General features: G+C 49.8%; 1 protein-coding gene across 1 annotated transcript in view; it reads right to left on the minus strand.

The window, feature by feature from the left end:
• Positions 1-3,257: 3,257 nt before the first annotated feature.
• Positions 3,258-21,604, minus strand: part of DHCR24 (24-dehydrocholesterol reductase) — a 38,369-nt gene continuing 20,022 nt past the window's right edge. Inside the window, exons 6-9 of the mRNA XM_017869398.1 lie at positions 18,265-18,408; positions 7,675-7,872; positions 7,072-7,250; positions 3,258-6,036 (exon numbers count right to left, since the gene is read on the minus strand). Of these exons, the coding sequence (XP_017724887.1) occupies positions 5,883-6,036; positions 7,072-7,250; positions 7,675-7,872; positions 18,265-18,408 (675 nt within the window). The 3' untranslated portion in view covers positions 3,258-5,882. The remainder of the gene's footprint in view (positions 6,037-7,071; positions 7,251-7,674; positions 7,873-18,264; positions 18,409-21,604) is intronic.

Consider the following 21,604-nt stretch of genomic DNA (forward strand, 5'->3'; position numbering starts at 1 on the left):
TTGGATGTTGAGCTGAAATCTGGCTTGTTGTGACCCTTGCCCTCCTGCCTGGGCAGGGCCATAAGAGGACATGGAGTTCTGCAGGTTGTTAACTGGGCTCTGCTGGGGCCTCCAGCAATCCCTGGGGAAGGAGGGCATGAGGGTGTGGCCACAAGGGCTGGACTCCTGGCCCCACCCAGCTTGACTCAAAGTAGCTCCATGTTTGTTATATATTGGACTTTCCCTAAAAGGTTTTGTTTGGGGAAAAAAGCTCCACAGCCAAAAATGAAATGAATAAATATTTAATAACCACCAGATTCTAGTTCCATCTCTTGAAATGGTCCTGCAGGTGACTGGGTTGAACCCTCTAGCACATACAACTTAAAAAAGTAACAGCAGGTTCTAGCACCTCCCTGGTTGCTCAGGAGGATAGTGATCTCTCCCACTCCAGTGTGAGATGCTGCCAGGCTGTGGGAAGCCCTGAGCAGACCAAAAATAGCCTTTTACAAGTCATGCCACCAGACTTAACATCCAGGTTCTTACTATGCCTTCAGCACCACCTTGCAACATGGACCACAGGTAACGTAACAATGAGTGGGTGTCACACATAGGCAGTCCTGCTGCAACCAGGTTCTGAAGAACAGCTGGTAGGAATGGGCATCTAGTCATCTGCAATGTCCTGGCAAGGTGAAGCATGGCTGGCATAGCTGCTCACTTTACAAGGAGAAACTAAGGCCCACAGGAGGAACAAGTTTACATAGGTTGCATGGCATGGTTGCTTTAGTAAACACTAATAGAATGGGACTTCATTTGCTGTGTTAGGTTCTTATCAATACCTAAGAGTGATGGTTCTGACCATTGTGAACGCTGTACCGTGCTGTCTTTGGCTTTTTACCTTGATTTCACAACACCCCTCAGCACACCAGCCAGGCCAGCTCTGGGAAGCTCCCTTTGTTCAAAGTTCAGGTCCTGCCATCCTCATCGCTGTCGGCTGCTCAGTGCCTGCCCTGGGCCTGAGCAAACCCAGGTCCCACTCGGGCCCTGCCATAGTCTTTTGGCCCTGAAGGCAGTTTCACCTTCTCCAACTTGACCCTTGGAGCTCCTCCTTCTCAGAAGCAGTTTACACCTGTTCCCAGGTTCAGCTGATCCACTCCCTCTTCCTGGACCTGCTGCAGCATTAGCCAGGGAATGGGGGTTCACCAATAATGAGAATGATTAACAAGGGAGCGGGGGATGATCACAGAGATGCCTAAGGTTCAGAAGCCTGAGAGGCGAATGTACTGAGGCCAGAGCCAGGGCGCAGGAGCCACCTTTCCTGCTAAGCTTGGATTTGGAGGGCTCAATAGGGGAGGTCTCTGTTAAGTGGTGTGTTGGTAAATGTCTGTCTCTCCAAACAAAAGAAAGCCCTCCTATGATAGTTAATTCTATGTGCCAATTTCACAGGGCTATGGGGTGCCCAGACATGTGACCAAGTATTACTTCGGGTGTGTCTGTGAGGGTGTTTCTGGATGAGATTAACATTGAATCAGACTGAGCAAAGCAGGCTGCCCTTCCTAATGGACCCATAAGATTATAATGCCATATTTTTACTGTACCTTTTCTATGTTTAGATATACAAGTACTTACCATTATGTTATAATTACTTATAGTATTCAGTACTGTACCATGTTGTACAGGTCTGTAGCCTAGGAGCAATAAGCTATCCCATATAGCCAGGTGTGTAGTAGGCTGTACCATTTAGGTTTGTGTAACTACACTGATATTCACACAATAGTGAAATCACCTAATGATGGATTTCTTAGAACTTATCCTCGTTGTTAAGGGATGTGTGCCTGTGTGTGTGTATCTCCTATTGGTTCTGTTTCTCTGGAGAACACTGATTGATAGAACAAGTCCTGATTTGTAGTGCTGCTAATTTCTGTGGTGTAAATGCTCCCCCTGTGGGTGATTTCAGGTTGCCAATGTCCATGGAAGTGGAAGGAGATATGCATCATGGCCCTTGTAAGCTGGTACAAGCCATATCCAGCACACCACTGACCCCCTCCCACAAACACCTTTCTCACCCCTCCCCCAGGGGGATCAGACTTCAGGTCTGCCAGTGGGGTAACTAGAAGTGCCAAGGATACGCATGTGAGTTCTCTTCTACTTTCGGCTTCCATGAGGTCAGGTAGTGAACAGATTGTTGACACCCTCCTGTAAGGAGGTTGGTAAACCAAGCCAAGGCCCCTCAGGTGGCCCTCTTGCTTCTCATAGGTCTTGATGCCAGGTTCATGGCTTGAGACTTGTAAGGCAGCTGCTGCTAAGATTCAGATTTGGAACTGGGAACAGCAACATACAGATTGTCCAGTCTAGAGCCTAAGCTCAGCAAACCAAGGAGCTCTGGGTTGGGCTCTCAGGCACCAGCCCAGATAATGCCTGATTGATTGATTGATTGACTGATTGAGACAGGGTCTTGCCCTGTGTCACCCCAGCTGGAGTGCAGTAGCATGATCATGGCTCACTTCAGCCTCAAGTTTCTGGGCTGAAGCAATCCTCCTGCCTTAGCCTCCAGAGTAGCTGGGCCTACAGATACTTGCCACCATACTTAGCTAATTTTTAGACAGGATCTCACTATGTTGCTCAGCTTGGTCTTGAATTTCTGGCCACAAGCGCTTCTCCTGCAGTGACTCAGGAATCCGGGTTCCTTCTGACATAAGACTCTCCAACCACCTATGGCCTGGTTGTCATTTGCACTGAGTGAAGGGAAGGGGAGAGCCAGGAGACCTCATACAGGTTTTTATGACTTCTGTTTACATTCCACTGGAAAACTCTTAACACAAGGACACAACTGGCTGTAAGGAAGGCTGGGAAAGGTAGTCTAGCTATGTGTCCAAAGAATGGACGAATGCATTTTAGTGGACAGCTAGTGGGTCCATCATCAGTTTGTAGATGAGGACAATAGTCTCAACAGGATTAACTTGCTAAAATTAATTGGTCACAACCAAGTGACAAAGCCAGGCCTCCACCCTAACAGAGCCACCATCATCTCTCACTTGGACTGCAGTGGGGGCCTTCTCACTGGTCTGCTTGCCACCCTGCAGAGAGGGACCCTTTCAACACTTACTCCAATCACACTGACAGTGATAGAAATAAACCTGTCAGTTTCTGCATGTTCTTCCAGCCCCTGACGATGGGCTCATGGATTCAGTGAGGGCAGCTGAGTTGGGGAATGGCACAGCCTGCACCCGAGCCCAGCTTTGACTCCACATTTTGGTCCCCCAAGCAAGAAACGACAAACACCAGCTTCCAGGCCACTTTTATTTTAACAGAAGCAGCAGCCCCACAGCCACGGGGACATGTCTTCCAGACAGTAGACACAGTGCCTGTGGCTGTAAGAGCTTGACAGGGGAGACTCATGCCTTTCTCTTTGGCCCCCATGACCAAAGAAGAAAATGAAAATCACACACCATACACTGCCACACCCATCTCCACCCCTCCCTTTCAGTAACATCCAATTCATCCTTCTGGCCAAAGAAACTGGCTACAATTCTGATTCTACAGAAAACCTTCATGCAGCCAAGAAACTCGGAGCTCTGGAGGGGAGAGGCTTACTCTGATACTTTCCACATGCACTGCCCACTGGCATCAGGTTTAACTCCACCCAAAACCATCACATGGATGGTCAGGGACAGGACTGGCTACAAAAAAAAAGCCATGAACTCAGCTCACCATGCTAAGAAGACTGCCTCTTTCCAGGCAAGATTTTACTGGAGCAACATAACCTGAGGGTGTGATTCCAAAATATCTACCCTTCCAAGCCCCGGGTTGTGGATAAGGTCTGGATTTTGGTTATATGATTAAGGGCGACAGAGGCTGCTGGCATCTCTGGCTATAGTCCCAGGCGCTTAGGGTTGGAGGCTTCACTGGCGAAACAATGGCACTGTTTGATTAACTAGCTCGTGTTAACCACTCATCTACAGCAAGTAGAATCATCAGTTTTGCACTGAGCGAGGAAGCACATGGGTCTCCTATGAGAGCTAATGCCAGAATTCACATGCTTTGTAAAATAGAGGATGAGGTTTGTTTTGTTTCTTTCTTCTGCCCCCTCCAGAGGCCAAATGGGTAGGGTGGTTCCTTTGCCTTCTGAGTGCCTGGATGCCCCCAGCCCTCACAGGACCCTGCTAAGACACTGGCAGTATGCCAAGCCTTGGGTGGGATGGGTGAACACCCTTCAGTCAAAGCGTGACTCTAAGAGGATTCTGGCACCTGGAATGACAAGACGGATGCTTCCCTGCAAGCCAGGTATGAGCCTTTCTGAAAATGAGATGAGAGCTGGTCTTGGGGTTGAAGGAAGGATCTTGAATGACAAATAATCCCCAAGTGTCCACTGGATCATTTATTTTTCCTCTGACTTTCCACACAAATGAGGCTTTCCGTGGGTTTTGCAACCACAGTGTCTAAGACAATCAGAAGGGTTCCAGGGAGGTCTTGTCTGTAGCGATGTGACAGATGAGGAAACTGCAGCTCAGAGGACAATGACTTGCCCACCTTGTACAGCTCGCTGACAGTAGAGAGGGGCTGAAACCTAGGTCTCCTGACTCACAAGCCACAACCATGACTGGCTCAGCTCCCTTAATTCCAGTTTCCCTTACGTGACGCAATTCCTTCTCAGATTCGGGTTTTGAGCTGAGGCTGGGCAGTTCTTAAGATAGAGTTGCATAAACAACCAAGCTTTGTGTTATAACAAGCCAGGGAAGGACCTAGGCAGGTTCCCTTCCCTCTGGAACGGAAATGGAACTTTTCTCTGAGCTTAGGATTTGTAAGGCACTGAAATTAACTATAGCTGGGGTGGGGAGTGGTGGGAGAAAGAAAAAAAGAGGGATGAGTGGTTGGAGAAATCAAGTCGATGCTCTTTTCTTCCAGCCCCACAGTGAGAATCCTACAGAAACATGAGAGTGGACTCCATATTCCCACCTGATGCTGTCCACTCCCCAGCCCCCATGCTGCAGAGCAGCATGGACCCACTCCCACCATGACAAAGTGGGTTTTGGGACAAGATGAGGCCTGCAGGGTTGGTGAGCCAAGAAGAATGAGCCCAGGTCCCCTGGATCCAATTCGGAGCAGAGAGCCCTCTCTCCACCTAGGTGTCCCAGGCTGAGGCTGGGGCAGGATCCAACCCGGGAATGCCTTCTCCAGGAACACAGGGCTCTCCAAGTGGACTCAGTGGTAGCTGGGGTGCGTCTGCAGGCCCAGGCATTAAGGAGGAAGGGGCAGGATGGCACCAAGGATGGCAGGGAGAACTTTGGCCTCGGACCTGGCTTTGGCACGGCACATCTTGGGCCTCCCCGCCCCGTGGCTGCCCTCCTGAGATCCCAGGGTGGGGAAGAGCTGTCCGTCTCCTGTGAGGACCTTGTCTGCCTGATAGAGGCAATGGCAGGGCAACTCCAGGGCATCCCCTTCATCATTCCAGCCATGGCTGTGCACAGGTGACCTAATGTGGAGCCTTTTCAGACTCCACTGCAGGTGTGATGCTGAACGGGAAGCAACAAGAGCTATCACCCAGCACCTTCAATGTGACCGGTGCTCAACTCAGATGACAACAACCTGCAGGTAGCTGTTACTATCCCCTTCAACTGATGAAGAGACCCGGGCTCAGAGGGGTTAAGGGACTCACCCAGAGTCACACAGCTAATGAGTTCTAAACGGGGAACTGGACTCAGGCTTGTCTGACTCCAAATCCCACATTCTTTCCATTCCACTGGGCTGCTCCTAGAAGCCAGGAGGAAGGTGGTGTTGTGCTGTCAGGGTGGGATTTCTGGAGGGGGTTCTCTCTGAAAGTGTGGATCTGGGAAAGCAGCCAAGCTTGAGTGAAGGGAAGATGCCTGACCACTCACACGTGTCTGTCTCTCCAGGCGGGCTCCAGTTCAGTGCCTGGCGGCCTTGCAGATCTTGTCGTACACCTCGGGGAAGGCATCCTGGCAACCGAGCTTCTCTCGCAGCTTGTGGTACAAGGAGCCATCAAACATCTCCCAGAACTCCTCCCGGTTCATGTAGCAGTCAGCATACAGCATCTGGAAGCTGCAGAGGCAGAGAAGTGGGTGAGGACGACAGGAGGCGCATGGAGCGCAAGGTGTGAGAGAAACCCAACTGCTCACTCTGCAGCCCAGAAAGAGCTTTTGGAGGATTTCTTTTGTTTAACCGCCTTAACCTGATGAAGAAGATGGTGCAGGTATTCTTATCCCCCTTTTGCAGGTAGGGAATTGGGGCTTGGGGGTTAGGTAGCTTAGCAGTCGAGGCAGTCAGCAGTAGAGCTCAGACTGCTGGGCTTCTGCCCCTCTGCTTGGCCACAGGCACACCCTAATGGAGCAGTGGGGCTGTTTTCCTTTCATCTGTTATTGACTTTCAATAAACTGGACATAAAGTATACAACTGGATGAGCTCGACACATGCATGCAACCAAGGACTCCAGTCACTGCGGTCCAGATCGTGGCTACAACCAGCAGCCCAAACTTTCCCCGGGCCCCTCAGTTATCCGTCCCCCTCTGCCATCCCCAGGCAACTACTGATGCGCTTTCTATCAGTATGGATTCGTGTGTGTTTTTGGGAATGTTATACGAAAGGAATCATATGGTATTCTTTTTTCCTGGCTTTGTCCATGTTCTACTCAATAGTTTATCCAGGCTGTTTTCTGGGCAATCCTCTGTCCTGGGCCTCTCCGTGGTTTTCATAGTCAGGAATCCATCTCTCCTTAGCTTTGGCCTTTCCATCTGGAGCAGTCGCCCCTGGACACAGCTAAGCCCACGCCCATCATCTGTCCCATGGGGAGAACTGGGGTGACTCCCAGGTTTCTGGCTGGAGCAGCTGGGAGGGTGTGACGTGTTCACTGGAGGCGGGGGTGCAGGGAGAAGAGGGCAAGTAGTCCTGCAAGCCCACCCGCTGCCCATCTTTCACAGCTTACCTCCTGACCCAGAGGGTGCCACAGCTCCAGGGGCCCTAAGGAACCAGTTGATAGGCCTGGGGCTCCTGGTTCTCCACAGAGCTGGCCTCATTCCCCTGGAGCAGTACCCTGGGGCTGTCAGCTAGAGGGACCATACTATACTCTGGGCCACTCACCCATGCACACTGCGGACAAACTTCTCCAACTGCCTCATGCAGGACCTGGCTTCAAAGTGTTTCACACGCGGCTCCCCATATGCTCCAATGTCGATGTAGAGCTCTGCCTCATTTCCCTTGGGGTGCACCAGGCCTGGCTGGCTGGGCAGGATGAACGGACACAGCCAGATGGGGTAGACCTGGGTAGACCAGGGAGGTGGGTATTGGTGCTTTTTCTCCAACAGGTGACAGGTTCATGGCTGGCCCACTCATACCCACCCAAATGAAGGCTTTGCAGCATTCTCAGCACCCCCTCAGGTGCTCTCAGATTCGCTCCCCACCCCCCAGCCCTGGCTGAGAACACCCTGACTCCACCACCCTGGTAGACACAATCAGAGCAGGTCATGGGGGTACTCGATGCCAGACCCTATGACTCCTCTCCCAGGGGGGCCATCACTAAGTGGGCCGAGGCCTCAGCAGGCATAGGGACAAGAACCGCATCTTAAAGTTGGGAAAACACCCAGAGGACAGGTGTGCCCAAGGTCGGTCACACGGTTCAGGGGAGGAGACCATGGATTCCAAGGGAACACACCTGGTGCGCCCTCCCTGCCCTCCCCTACTCACGTGGATGTCGTTTTGGAAGGTGTGCAGGGCCTGCTGCAGGCACTTCATTGGCACCAGCATGTCCTGCACCACGTGGTGCTGCTCGTACAGCTTGCGCAGGGTCTCACCCTGGGTCAGCTTCAGGAGGGAGATCTTGGGAGGCACCATCCAGCCAAAGAGGTAGCGGAAGATGGGGTTGTTGCCAAAGGGGATGATGTCCTGGAAAACAAAGATTAAGGATGGAGAGAAAAAAACCAACAAGGGTTGAATGTCTCCAAGTGCAAGGGGCCAAGGGCCAGGTCCCATTCTGTGCTTGACAGAAGCATGCCTGGGTCCAATTCCCCTCTTTGGAGGGGGTGTGATGGGACCTACGGCTTTACCAGTCCGATCTAGGTTTGCTTCTCAGCTCTAGCATTCCCCAGCAGTGATGACCCCGGGCTAGTTACTTAACTTCTTTGAGCTCAGTTTCCTTATCTGTAAAATGGGCCTTATGAGGATAATGAGACCGTGCCTGGAGTGCAATGATGAGGTAGCTATCATTCCTGGTCTAGCTGTTGAGATCTGGCCGGCATAGAGCTGGCATTCCATAAATGTTTGAAAAACGAATGCTGTTGAATGAGCAGAGTGATACTCAGAGAACTTAAGCAGTCTCCCTAAGGGCACACAGCCAGAGACAGCTCTCACGGGGTCGGTGCAGTCTGGCTCAGGTTCGACAAGGAGCCTATTGATTTGCAGCATCCCTTGCTCACAGCCTGACCACCTGCCTGGCTGCCCCAATTCAGTCTCCCTGGAAACCCTCCTGCGCAGAGGCTGTTCTCTTCCATGCCTCAAACTGCCATGAGGCGGGAGCTTCCTCGCTTAGCACTGCAGCCTCCTGATGATGCCCCCCATTCCCCTCCAGCTCTGCCCATCTCCAACAGAGAAGACTTTGGCCCCTGGCTCACAGTCTTCCTCCCAGCTTGAGTCCTGCCATCTTCCTGAGGGTCCCCAGTGTCCACTGTTACCCGATTCTCACAGCTCCGTGAGCCCTTGAAGCCAAGGCCGCTCCTCCATTCATTAGACAGTTCCGAGGGGCCTCTGAGGTCAGGAACCAGGTTCTATGCTGGGTACTGGGGAACCAAGATAACTGAGACACGGTCTCTGTCCTTAAGATGCCCACTACCCCAGGTGTGGAAGACACAGGCCACTGGATGACAGTGTGGGAAGAATGGGGACAAACAGAGGCTGGGGCAGCACATGAAAGGGTCCATATCAGACTAGGAGACACGGCGACTCCCCAAAGCAGCCACGTGTGTAAGCACTGAAGGCTGAGTGACCCTTTCCCTCACTCCCCTGGCATCGCCAGACCACTCCCATGAAGTCAGGGACCTGCCTGCTTTCTTCTGTTAGATCCTGCCGCATTTGCTAATGTCTGGCATGTAACGGGAGCTCAATAAATAGCATGGCTTTTATTGTTTCCTTGGTTACCTTTGGAAGACCTACACATGCCCACAGCAGAAATCCCTGTAGTACAAAGGTTAAGCCTCCCTGCGCATTCCTGACCCTGTTTCCCTCCTAGAAATGACCTGATCTCACTCCCCACCCACTCTCAACTCCCCTCCCCCTCCCTAATGGCAAGCATTGGTATGAATGATTTGCCTACCCTTCGGGAGACATCTGATACACAGAGAAGCAGAAGAGTTTTAAAAACACAGAAAGCAAAAAAAAAGAAAAAAAAAAACAACTCACAAATGGTGGCATCTTGGCACACCTACTCATCACTGTATCCTGTGTAACAATACAGAGAGCACTACTGCCTTTGGTTGTGGGTGCCTAATGTGTGCTGCAGGGGTCCACAAATTCGGCCCACCCTCTGGTTGTGTGTTCCTTTACAAATTGTCCATGGCTGCCTCCAGGCTACAAGGCAGAGGAGCAGTTACTAGACAGGCCTTATGGTTACTAGACAGGCCTAGACTGTATACTATCTGGCCCATTGTATAAAATGCTTATTGGATCGGGTACGGTGGCTCACGCCTGTAATCCCAGCACTTTGGGAGGCCGAGGCGGGCAGATCACTTGAGGTCAGTAGTTCGAGACTACCCTGGCCAAGATGGCGAAACCCCATCTCTACTAAAAATACCCCCAAAATTAGCCAGGCATGGTGGCGGGTGCCTGTAATCCCAGCTACTCAGGAGGCTGAGGCAAGGAGAATCGTTTGAACTGGAGAGGCGGAGGTTGCAATGAGCCAAGATCGCGCCACTGCACTCCAGCCTGGGTGACCCTGCGAGACTCCGTCTCAAAAAAAAAAAAAAAAGAAAGGGTATTGATCCCTGCTCGATTACAGTGGATGTGTCATAATTTATTTAATCACTTCTATACTGGCAGACATTTAGATTATTTCCAGATTATGCCAACTAATATCCTTCATATATGTATCTTTGCCCATTTATATGTGTCAGAAAGATAAATTCCCAGAAGTGGAAGATTTTGGCTTAAACGGTGTGTGCAATTTTCATGGATACCATTTCAGAGCTTGTACCATTTTATACTCTCCCAGACAATGTAGAACACTGTTTCCCTTCTCCCTTGCCAGCACCATGTGACATCAAACTTCTAGATCACTGTCATTCATTCTGATAGGTAAAAAATGAGACTCCTGGCATTCTGTTTTGCCTTTCTCTATTTCTGAGTTAGACTGTATCACTTTGACGTTTAAAAGTCATTTGTGATTTTTTCCTAAAAATAGTCAGCTGTTAGCCAAATATATCAGCTGAAACCATTCCTTTCCAGTCTTAGCCTCAGAAAGTTCAAGTTTTAAACATGCGCCCTGCCCTTCTCCTTTCCCGCTTCTGTCCACCCATTACTTATCCTATGTTGCTTAGTGACCTGTGATCCCAGGGTCCTAAGCTGCCCTCTTGCTGAGGCCAGTCATTCTGGAGCATCTCACTGCAGCCCTTGCTCTCTGGCCATCCTTGCTCACTGGCTATAGGGCCCCACGGCAAATCCAAGGGCCCAGCCTGAGCCAGGAACCCCAGCCCCAGAGGGAGGTCCTGGGACAATGGCCTTCTATGAACACAAGGACACTATCTTATCCTTTCTCACTGGTGTTAACTCCCTGTGTTAGCCAACCGCTTATACTGAAATGATGACGAGGGAATGACAAGACAGAGCTGCCCAGCTTGGTTCCTTTCAGTCCTTCCTTACTCACCGTAAGTCAAAGGTAGTGTTAGTAGAATGTAACAAAGAGAAATAAAAAGAGTTTATGCAGCATTCTTAATGGAACCAAGAAATACATATATATGAGTTAAATGTTCTTATATTTATAAATATATTTAAACAATGAACAGTAAAATTCATACTAATACTTTAAATTTTTATTTACTTAGAATGGCATTAAGTTGCAAATATTTATGATGAGAGAGACCATGGAGAAAGAAAAAAGCTTTATATTTTAGTACTTTTAATGGCACTTTTGGCCTGCTTTTTGCACTGAGCCCTGCAAATTATGCAGCTAGCCCTGACCCCACGTGTTGCTGATTGACCAAGCTGGGGGAAGGGAAGTGACTGCACCAGCCAGGCCTGGCACAGGTGTGACCAGAATGGACTAATCACCCAGAATGCAGCTTGTTAAGGGACTTAGCACCCAGGCCAGGTCACACTGGTTCATTCCAGGGCCTTACTCATCAGGGAGGAACCCGGGGGAAAGGCTGCCAATGGAAGGAGGAAGAGTTATCCCAGCAGAGGCAGGGAAAAGGCATGCATTTGAAATTGTTCATTTCTCTCCTCTAGAAATGTCTTGCCTTCTGCATTTCTACTGTAGAGGATGCTGCGGTGCTCTGTGCAGATGCCCGCTCCAGGGAGGCACCCATTCCCCCAGTTGCGCGGGGTGCTGACTGCTGACACTCAGGGAGAACTGCCTTTGGCATAAGGGAGCTGCCTCATCCAAGGTCAGCCTGCACAATGACTGGTTGATGGGGCAGCATTTGGTGTAAAGTCCTAGCCCATGGGTCTCAAGGTGACACAACTCTGGAAGGCCATCTTACCCCAGGGCTGCCTGTCAGCTGAGGCCTTCCTTGTGACTGCACCACAGCTTCCTTGTGACTTCCCAGTCCAGCTTCCCTACTACCGCTGCGGTGACAGATCACAAGAGGTCTGAATGTTCACTTCCTGCATGCAAATGCAGGTTGAACATACCCATTCTTCCAGATTCTTCCTTTACCTGATGTCAGTGTGGATCAGTGTTTATTTAACAGCACAAATGCGTAAGACAAACCTCATTTTGAATCCTAGCTCTGTGTAGCAGTTTTATTTTTATATCTTATTTTATTTTTTTTTTTGCGGGGGAATGGAATTTCACTCTTGTTGCCCAGACCGGAGTGCAATGGCGTGATCTTTGCTCACCACCACCTCCGCTTCCCAGGTTCAAGTGATTCTCCTGCCTCAGCCTCCTGAGTAGCTGAGATTACAGGCATGTACCACCACATCTGGCTAATTTTATATTTTTAGTAGAGATGGGTTTCTCCATGTTGGTCAGGCTGGTCTCAAACTCCCCACCTCAGGTGATCCGCCCACCTCCACCTTCCAAAGTGCTGGGATTGCAAGTATTAGCCACTGCGCCTGGCCTTCTGTAGTGGTTTTAAAATATGCTCCTAGATTCTTTGCTAGTCCTTTCTTCAAGAAGTGGAGCTCAGTGCCCCTCCCCTGAGTATGGGCTGGATTAGTGACTCTGATCTAATAGGAGAATATGGTGGAAGTGAGAGGTGTGGCCTATGACGGGGTCATAAAAGGCACTGCAGACTCCTCCTTGGTCTCTCTCCGATCACTTGCTCTGGGGGAAGCCAGCTGCTTTGTCATGAGGTCGCTGGAGGAACCCATGTGGCAAGGAGCTAAGGTCTCTGGTCAATATCCATGTGAGTTGGAAGCAGATCTTCCAGCCCCAGTCAAGCCTCCAGATGACTGCTGCCCTAGCCCACAGCATGAGAGTCCCTGAGCCAGGACCACCCAGATCAGCCACTCCCAAATCCTTGACCTTCAGAAACTGATATAATAAATGTTTACTGCTTTAATCTCTAACTTTTGGTTTTGTTCATTATGCATCAATAGATCACTAATACACTCATTCTCTGAGTTGTGTTATTTACTTTGTCTCAAACGGTTTCTTTTTTTTTTTTTTTTTTTGAGACAGAGTCTCACTCTGTCGCCCAGGATGGAGTACACTGGCGTGATCTCGACTCACTGCAACCTCCACTTCCTGGGTTCAAGTGGTTTTCCTGCCTCAGTCTCCCTAGTAGCTGGGATTACAGGCATGCCCCAACCCACCTGTCTCATTTTGGTATTTTTAGTAGAGACAGGGTTTTGCCATGTTGCTCAGGCTGGCAGTTACTTTGGATAACCTAATCCTCAGTATTCTCATCTGTGGAATGGAAATAACACTAGTATCTACTCTCAGAGGGTTGTTGGGAAGATGAAGATAATGTGTGGAAAGTGTTCAGCATTAACGTCCACCACAATGAGAGTGGCTAATGTTAACCACTGCTGTTATCTTTCTGATCCTCTTTTGCTGGTTCCTCTCCTTTCTCTTAACAAAACCACACTCCACAACCTTAACACTGTTCTTGGCAGGGATCAAGAAGGACTCATAGTGGCTTCTGCTTTTGGCAAAATTGCCTACCACCTGCTGTGGGCCTTGACATTGCCCAAGATTAAGACTAATGGGTGTGGGGGAGACCCCATAGCCCCCCAGGCCATGATGAGACCCTCACCCCTACACTCCTCCACCCCTACCACTACCCAATCACATTCTGCTTAAGATACCTACCCAACATCAGAACTGACCAATCACCCTCTTCTAGGAACCCACCAGGTGTAATTCCATCATGCCTTAAGTTCTGTTGTCCTTAGTCACCATGGCCTGCCAGGTACCTTGTTACTGTGATCTTAACCTACTACAGCAATGCAGCATCTCTTAATCTGACTTCACTTGCCACTGCCCCACCGCCTTTCCTCTCAAGCCCTGTTCTCATGGTCTGACCTCAGCAAAACCCTCTCCATTCTCAGTCTCTTCTCTGAACATTCCTTTTCCCTCCTTGTTCTTAACTAGAACCCTGAAGCCCTCTTTAAATGATATCATTTTCTCCCCTACAACCCTCCTGCCACTGGGATAGATGGTGGTGAGGTAGGGTCCCTGTGGCCCCTCATTACTGCTTCCAGATCTCTGTTCCTCCCCCGTGCCCAGAAACCAACCTCAGAAACTTGGAAACATGTGCCCAATACCTCCCCTGATAACTGTGAGGCAGGAATCTAGACCCAACATGGCGGTATCACCCGGCATGGCAGGCCCTTTGTTAGGACTCCCCGCCCTTCACTTCCTGCTAAGACTTTCAGGGCGCGAAAAAAGCCCGCGCCGGCCAAAAAACCCCCGCTCTGCGCAAGCTCCTGGACACGTCATTCCTCAGAAACCGAAACCTACAAACCCCGCCTACCTCGCCCTATAAAAGGGCCCCCATACCTACCCCGAGCGCGACTTCCTTGGCCCTCCTCCTAGGGGACCGGTGAACCTCGCCAGCGAGCCCAATAAAGGCTACCTCTGTTCTCATCTGCCTCCTGTCTTCTTGCTCGGCTCCCCATTACATTACAATAACCACAGCTCCCCTCACTAGAGTATGGATCACTGAATTCCCTGAATCCCAACATCCTTGGTTCCTTTCACCGGATCCTGGAAAACTGCCACTTTCCTCAACATTGACTTTTGGTGACTGAAAACCCACAGAGAAGGTCCTCACCACGCCTGGCCTCTCTGCCCTTGGCCTTCTTTCTTTACATTCCAGTGATCTTACCTTCCACATGTCCTTGGCCACAGGCTCTCACAAAATACCCTGGAGGAGGGGACAGAAATTACTACCCGTGGGGATCCAGTGTGGGAGGAAGTGAGCCCACTGGCCACACGTGGCCTAGTGCCTGTTTTTGTAAGTTTGGTTTTACTGGGGCCAGTCATCCCTATTCATTTATGTACTGTCCTTGGCTGTTTCCATGTGGCAGATCTGAGGAGCTATGATAGATTCTGTGGCTTGCAATGCCTAAAATATTTGTTATTTGGCCCTTTAGGAACGTTTGCTGACCCCTAGGCCTTGTCACCCTGCCCTGCATTCACTGTCTCCATAGCTTCCACTACAAGTGTTTGTTCTCAGCCATCACCGCCTCTCTTCCTAGCTTATGCCCTCTAGTCCCCTGACTTTAATGTTCCACTCCACCCAGGGCATCCTGTCCACCAGATCACTCCCTTGTCAGTCCCTGGGGGCCTCTCACATCCTGCCTCCCCTCCATGGCTGGCTTAGATTTGATCATAACCACACCCTTGGGTCCTCACTCTTCCTTACACATCACACTCCCTGCAAAACCTTGGCCATACTCTCTGCCTACTCTGTACCCCACCCACACAGATTCCTGAGTGAAAACCCACAACCACAGGGCTGGTCTCACCGTAAATTCATGAGCGTGAATCCCTGGTAGGCCCACTGCTACCTGGCAATGCCACAATGTTTTCCTAGTTAATTCATTGCCCACTCTCTGAGGGACAGCTTCACATCTCTTCTCTCCTCAAACCATCAAAATCCTCTCCCCTTTCATCTCAGCCAAAATCCTTATTTCACTGAGAAAACAGAAGCAATCAGAAGAGAACTCTCACACCCTCCCACCACCCTATGGTCCTCCTTCCCTCCTGACAATTGGATGAACTTTCCATGTGCCCATCAAAAGGCAACCTCTCCAGCTGAGCTCAGGAGCCACTCCACCCCCCTGCTCAAGGCTTCGCCCTTTCAATATACCCTCTTCTGCACTGTCATTTTCCCCTCCACTGGATCACTGTCATGACTGCCACCTCTCCCATCTTAAAGCAATCACACAAAGTACCTTCACCTGGCCCCACACCGGCCTCCTGCCATCACCCTGTTTCTCTGCCTCCCTTAACAGTGAGCCTCTCAGGTTTGTTTTCACTGTCTCCACTGCCTTGTTTCCAGTTCTCTCTCGAACCCACTGGTCAAGGTTTCACCCCTATTGCTTAAAGTCAATGATGACATTCCCATGGCCAAATCCAGTCTCTCCTTCAGCAGCATGTGGCATAGTTGCTGATCTTACTTCTGAAACAGTCTCCCCTTGGCTTCTGGGATGCCACATCCTTCTGGCTTTGTTCCCCTGCCCTGGTTGACAGCACTTTCTCTTGCCCTTGGCTCGTTCCTCCTCCCCTAACCTGCTAGGTGTCCCAGGGTCTTCTCTATACACCCTTACTCATCTCCCTCCATGGCTTTAGAAAACATTTCTCTGTGGCTAAGAAATGTGCAAATGGGGCTCCAACCTCCACTGAACTCCTGAAGTCCCAACACACGTCACTGGCTCCTGCTGTCATCCCACCTGGACATCTGAATGACTTCTGATTCCCCTTTCCAGTCCCCTCCCCCATGTTTCAAATGGCAGTCAACCTTGGCCCTGAACCTTGGAATCACATCCATGGTCAAGCTCTCTGGAAATCCTGTTGGTTGGTTCAACTTGCACTGCATCTCCCAGATTTGACACTTCTCCTCTGCTGCTGCCCAGACAACAGTATCTTCTTTCTTCTACTCTTCCACTCTTGTCCACTCCTGCCCCCATCCACTCTATCCAGCTGTCACAGTTATTCTTTTAAAACAAAAACCAGGCCATGTCACTTTCCTGTTCAGAGCCCTCATTGGCTTCCTATTATACTTAGAATAAAATATAGAGTCCTTCCTAACCTACAAGGAGCCATATGATCTAGCCTCCGGTGGCTGTTTGACCTCATTCCTCACCATAGCTCAGCGTGGGCATGCTGGCTCCTCAGCCTTCTTGCTGTTTTTCAAACACAAGCAGCCTTGCTGGGACACCTGGATAGCTATATGCAAAAGAATGGAGCTGGACTCCTACCCCACTCAACAACCTAAATATTAGAGCTGCAACTATAAAGGTCTTTGAAGAAAACACAGGGGCTTCGACTTGGCAATAAATTCTTATGTATGGCACTAAAAACACAAAAGGGAAAATAGATAAATTGGAATTCATCTAAATTAAAAACTTCTGTACATCAAAGGACATTATCAAGACAACGAAAAGAAACCTACAGAATTGGAGAAAATGTTTGCAGATCATATATCTGATGAGGGTCTACTATCCCGAATATATGAAGAACTCTTACATCTCAACAACAAAGACAAATGACCAAATTTTAAAAGGCGGCAAAGGATTCAAATAGACTTTTCACCAAAGAAGATATACAAAACAGCTAACATGCATATAAAAAGATGCTCAACATCATTGGTTTAGAAAATGCAAGTCAATACCACAAACCCACCAGAATGGTTATAATAATAATACTAATAATTTAAAAACCAGAAAATAACAAGTGTGGATAAGACTGTTAAAAACATAAGAGCACTCATACATTGCTGGTGGGAATGAAAAATGGCACAGCCTCAGTGGAAAAGAGTTTGGTTGTTGCTCAGAAAGTTAGACACAGAATTAGCATATGATCCAGCAATTCCACTCCTAGTTCTAAATCCCAAAGAACTGAAAACAGGTATTCAAACAAAGACATGCACATGAAGGTTTGTAGCAGCACTGTTCACAGTAGCCAAAAGGTTGAAACAACCCAAATGTCCATCAACAGATGAGTGACAAAAGAAAATGTGGTCTCTCATAATGAGCTACTATCCCACCATAAAAAGAAATGAAATATTGATACATGAAAACATTATGTTATGTAAAAGAAGCCAGTCACAAAAGGCACATACTGTATCGTTCCATACATGTGAAATATCCAGAATAAGTAATTCTATAGAGACAGAAGATGAATTGGTGGTTGCCACAGGCTGGGGAAAGGGGAGAGAATAGGGAGTGGCTGCTTAATAGGTATAGGGTTTCCTTTTCGGAGATGAAAATGTTTGGAACGACACAGATGTAGTGGTTGCACAACACTGAATGTACTAAATTACCCTGAACTGTCCATTTTCTAATGGTTAATTTTCTGTTAGCCCAGCTCAAGCCCTGGGCTCTGGCTGTCCCTCTGCCTGTGAACAGAGTTCCAGAGTCCTCCCCGGAGTTGTTCCTGGCCTGCCCTCCCTATGTTCAGGTCCCTGCTCACAAAGTCGTCTCCTGAGGGGCTCTTCCTGACCTTCCGCCACTTAAAGTGTCATTACTCCTCATCCACCCACCCATCTACACATGCAATAGCAAATTCTCACTCACCTTTCACAGCCAGGCTTGGCTGTTACCTCAAGCCCCAGGCAGAACTAGCCACTTCCTACTCATGTTCCTGCGGCCCTTTACAGTGCAGGGATCTGTCTGCTCACTGTGGCTAGGGGCTCAAAGGCGGAACAGGTTTGTGTTCCCCAAAGTACCGGCCCAGGGACCTACTCCCCAGGACCAAGCAGACGCTTAAGAGCCTGCGGCTTGAACTGAAGGTAGTCGGTTCCTTCAGAAGGAAACGACTCTGAGAAGGTGTTGCAGTTCCTTAGGACAAAGCCACTCTTTACCCTGAAGGGAGAGAGCATGGCTACAGTGTTAACTGTCCGGGCTCCCTGCCCAGCTGGCCCGGAGGAGCCAGGGCTACAGAAATCCAAGCCTCACCTGGAGCTCCCAGAAGATGCTGCGTGTGTGGCGGTGGTAGTAGTGCCTCAAGGGAATGTACTCCAGGCCCTCTCGGTTTGTCTTCAGATAGTTCTCCACGTGCTTGAAGAACCACGGCTTGTAGTAATTGCCAATGCTATTCAGCTGAAATGACAGAGGGCACTGTGATCAGGCTGCAGACAAGCGCCCAGCGCCATCAGGGCGTAACAGCAACACCCGGCTTCTGTTCAGCACTCCTGGCCTTTTCAAAGCTCTTTCATGTCTATTACCGCCTTTGAGACTCTTGAAAGCTGGTGAGGTTAGGCACAGCGGGTATCCTCTAGCAGAGAGAGCAGAAGCTCAAAGAGGTTAAGTGGTGTGTGCCCAGGGCAAACAGTGAGTCCCCGACAGTCTAGAGAACTCAGCGACCCCAGCCTAGCCTGGTGCAAGTGTTTAACAGCGTTCAACATTTAACTGCCCTGATGCAGTGCTCCATGCAGGGGAATTCCCTCCCTCCCTCCCTTCCCACCCTCCCCGAGGCCAGGGAAGCACCAACTCTAGGCATGGGTCAGCCCCTCAGTGCAACCCAGGGCTCAGGGCACTAACTGGTCATGGCACTTTCCCTGCTGTCCCTGGACCAAGCTCCACAGTCCTCTGGGCACAGCAGCCATCATCCTCTGGAGGATGCTCACATGAATAAGGCTCACACCTCTCTGGCCCTGGGGGCTCCCACACCCAAATCTTCTACGGAGCTGGTGTCTCCTTCAGCCCTAAATGGTCATGACTCAATGTGCCTTGGGATGGCTGAGCTTCTCCTGGCCTCAGCTTTCTCATCCATAAATGAATTCTGGCAGATGCTCTCAGGCGGAGGCAGGGGGGATCCTGGAAAAGCACAAGCTTCAGGGTGGGCAGCTGGGGACACATCCAGTTCCCCAGCAGCTGTGTGGCCTCAGGCAGGTCACTTCTGAGCCTGTTTCTTCACATGTAACATGACAATAAAAACACATACTTTGTGGGAGTTCTTTGCCTATTAGACATTACATACACATGACTACTATCTTTATAAAAATGGAACCATCTTATATGTATTATTTGCCAATTTGCTTTTTCCACTTACAACACACTTGGCAGAGCCTGGGCAGGTTACTTAGCATCTCTGCAAGACTAAAAGAGATGATGTAGAAAGTGTGAAGCACGATGCCTCGCCCACAGGTGGCTGGAGTAATCAGTCCCCAGCCATCCCCTTGCTGACCTGCTCTACCCTAGAGCCAGGAAACACTTCGCCCTGGATCTCTGGCCTCCAGCACTTGTAGCTTATCTGTGTGCCACCCGCTTGTGCAGGCCCATCCTGCTGGTAAGGCCACCCTGCTGGTGAGGTCACTCTGCAGGGAGGAAACTGGGGCTAAAAAGCCTCTTTGCCCAAATTAGTTTTGATGTGGACAGTATGCGGCAGGGCAAAAAACACTCACGCTGGCCTCTGCATGCTAATGTGAACAGGGGAACCCAGCAGGAAACAGAGCAATCTGATCTAACCCCAGGTGAGGCGTGGCACATACCTGGCAGTGGCACCAGCTGCATAACGAAAGTGAGACTTAGGGCCACCTGGATACAGGTGCTCCTGGTGCTCACTGATACATCAGGAGCCATGCAGAGAAGCCCAGGATATGGGAAAGAACCCAGAAAGTCCGTCTCTTCCAGGCACACACCAGCTGAGGAGGCCAAGTGGCTGCACAAGCTCCAGTCCACCCCAGCCCTTGACTGCAAGCCACTTCCTATCTCTGGGCCTCCCCTGTGAAATGGGAGCAGGCTGCTTCTCACAGGATTGCAGCAAGCTTTACACTGGGCAGTGTCTGCAGAGGTCCCATCACAGGGCCTGGCACACAGGGACAAATTCCTGAATGCTTAGAAACAGAAATGTTTGGAAGCAATGCTCCTAAAATGAAATGCCCAGACGGCTAATGGCATCCACCGCTCTTCCCCAGCCCTGTTCCCATCGGGTATCAGGGTCTTGCTCACTGGGGCACCTGGCAAATATCCTTCTGCTGCTGATTCTGGGAGGGCCTTTGGGTAAGGCTCTTTGTGCCTCACAGTCTTCTTCTTGGGAAACAAAGGAATCGGATCAGGTCTCCAAATATTTTAAAAGCTGTGCAAACCCCTCTGCCAAATCATAATCTTAGGTGGCATCTAATACATCAGATGGATGACAGCAGAGCCACTTTGGGTACAGTGGGGGTGGTGACTCCCCTTGGTCCCATCCCTCAGCTTTCCTACCCCTGAGAGCCTCAAGGGAACACCTCAGAGCAGTCGGAAAGCTCTGGTCTAGATGTCCTTGCTAGGTGACTTGGTGCTAGGTGACACACACTGTCTGGGCTTTGGCTTTGGTCAGGCAGATCCAGGGGCCCGGGAGGGCCAGAGCACTTCAGCTCAATGTCCGGTATTGCCACCGCTGTTCCAGGACCTCCAGCACTTACCGCAGTATCCCACAGGAAGCAATGTTTGCATGGTGCTGAAGTCTGCAGGCTGATATGTCAGGGAACCGACATGGAACCAGGAGTCAGAAGCTGGAATTTAAATCTGTTCTGTGCTAGCTGTGTGTCCTCAGAGAAGTCTCTTTCCCTTTCTGGGCCTCATTTCCTTATTTGTAGAGAGGATTGTACCAGATGATTTTATAGCCCTTCACAATTTTAAACTGTTTTAAGTACGTATATAGGTATAGATTAAGAGTCTTAAGGGATGCCTATTCTTTGATCTGTGATTTTACTTTAAGATATTACTCAAATTACAGACAAAAGATGTTCATTGCTCCATTAATTAAAATAACAAAAAAATTGGAAGCAACTTAAATTTCCAAATATGGGCAGCAATAGGGCATTCGTTTCCTCAATGCAATGTTCTGTAGATGGACATTAACAATGACAGTTATGAAGGCAATGTAACAACATGGGGAAATGCTTACCACAACAAACAAGAAAAAGGCTGGGTGCAGTGGCTCACGCCTGTCATCCCAGCACTTTTGGAGGCCAAGGCAGGTGGATCACCTGAGTTCAGAAGTTTAAGACCAGCTGGGCGCGGTGGCTCAAGCCTGTAATCCCAGCAGTTTGGGAGGCCGAGGCTGGCGGATCACGAGGTCAGGAGATCGAGACCATCCTGGCTAACACGGTGAAACCCCGTCTCTACTAAAAAATACAAAAAACTAGCCTGGCGAGGTGGCGGGCGCCTGTAGTCCCAGCTACTCAGGGGGCTGAGGCAGGAGACTGACGTAAACCCAGGAGGCGGACCTTGTAATTTGAGCTGAGATTCGGCCACTGCACTGCAGCCTGGGTGACAGAGCGAGACTCTGTCTCAAAAAAAAAAAAAAAAA

This window comes from Rhinopithecus bieti, unplaced genomic scaffold, assembly GCF_001698545.2.
Source record: "Rhinopithecus bieti isolate Rb0 unplaced genomic scaffold, ASM169854v2 scaffold_4916, whole genome shotgun sequence".
Classification (NCBI taxonomy): domain Eukaryota; kingdom Metazoa; phylum Chordata; class Mammalia; order Primates; family Cercopithecidae; genus Rhinopithecus; species Rhinopithecus bieti.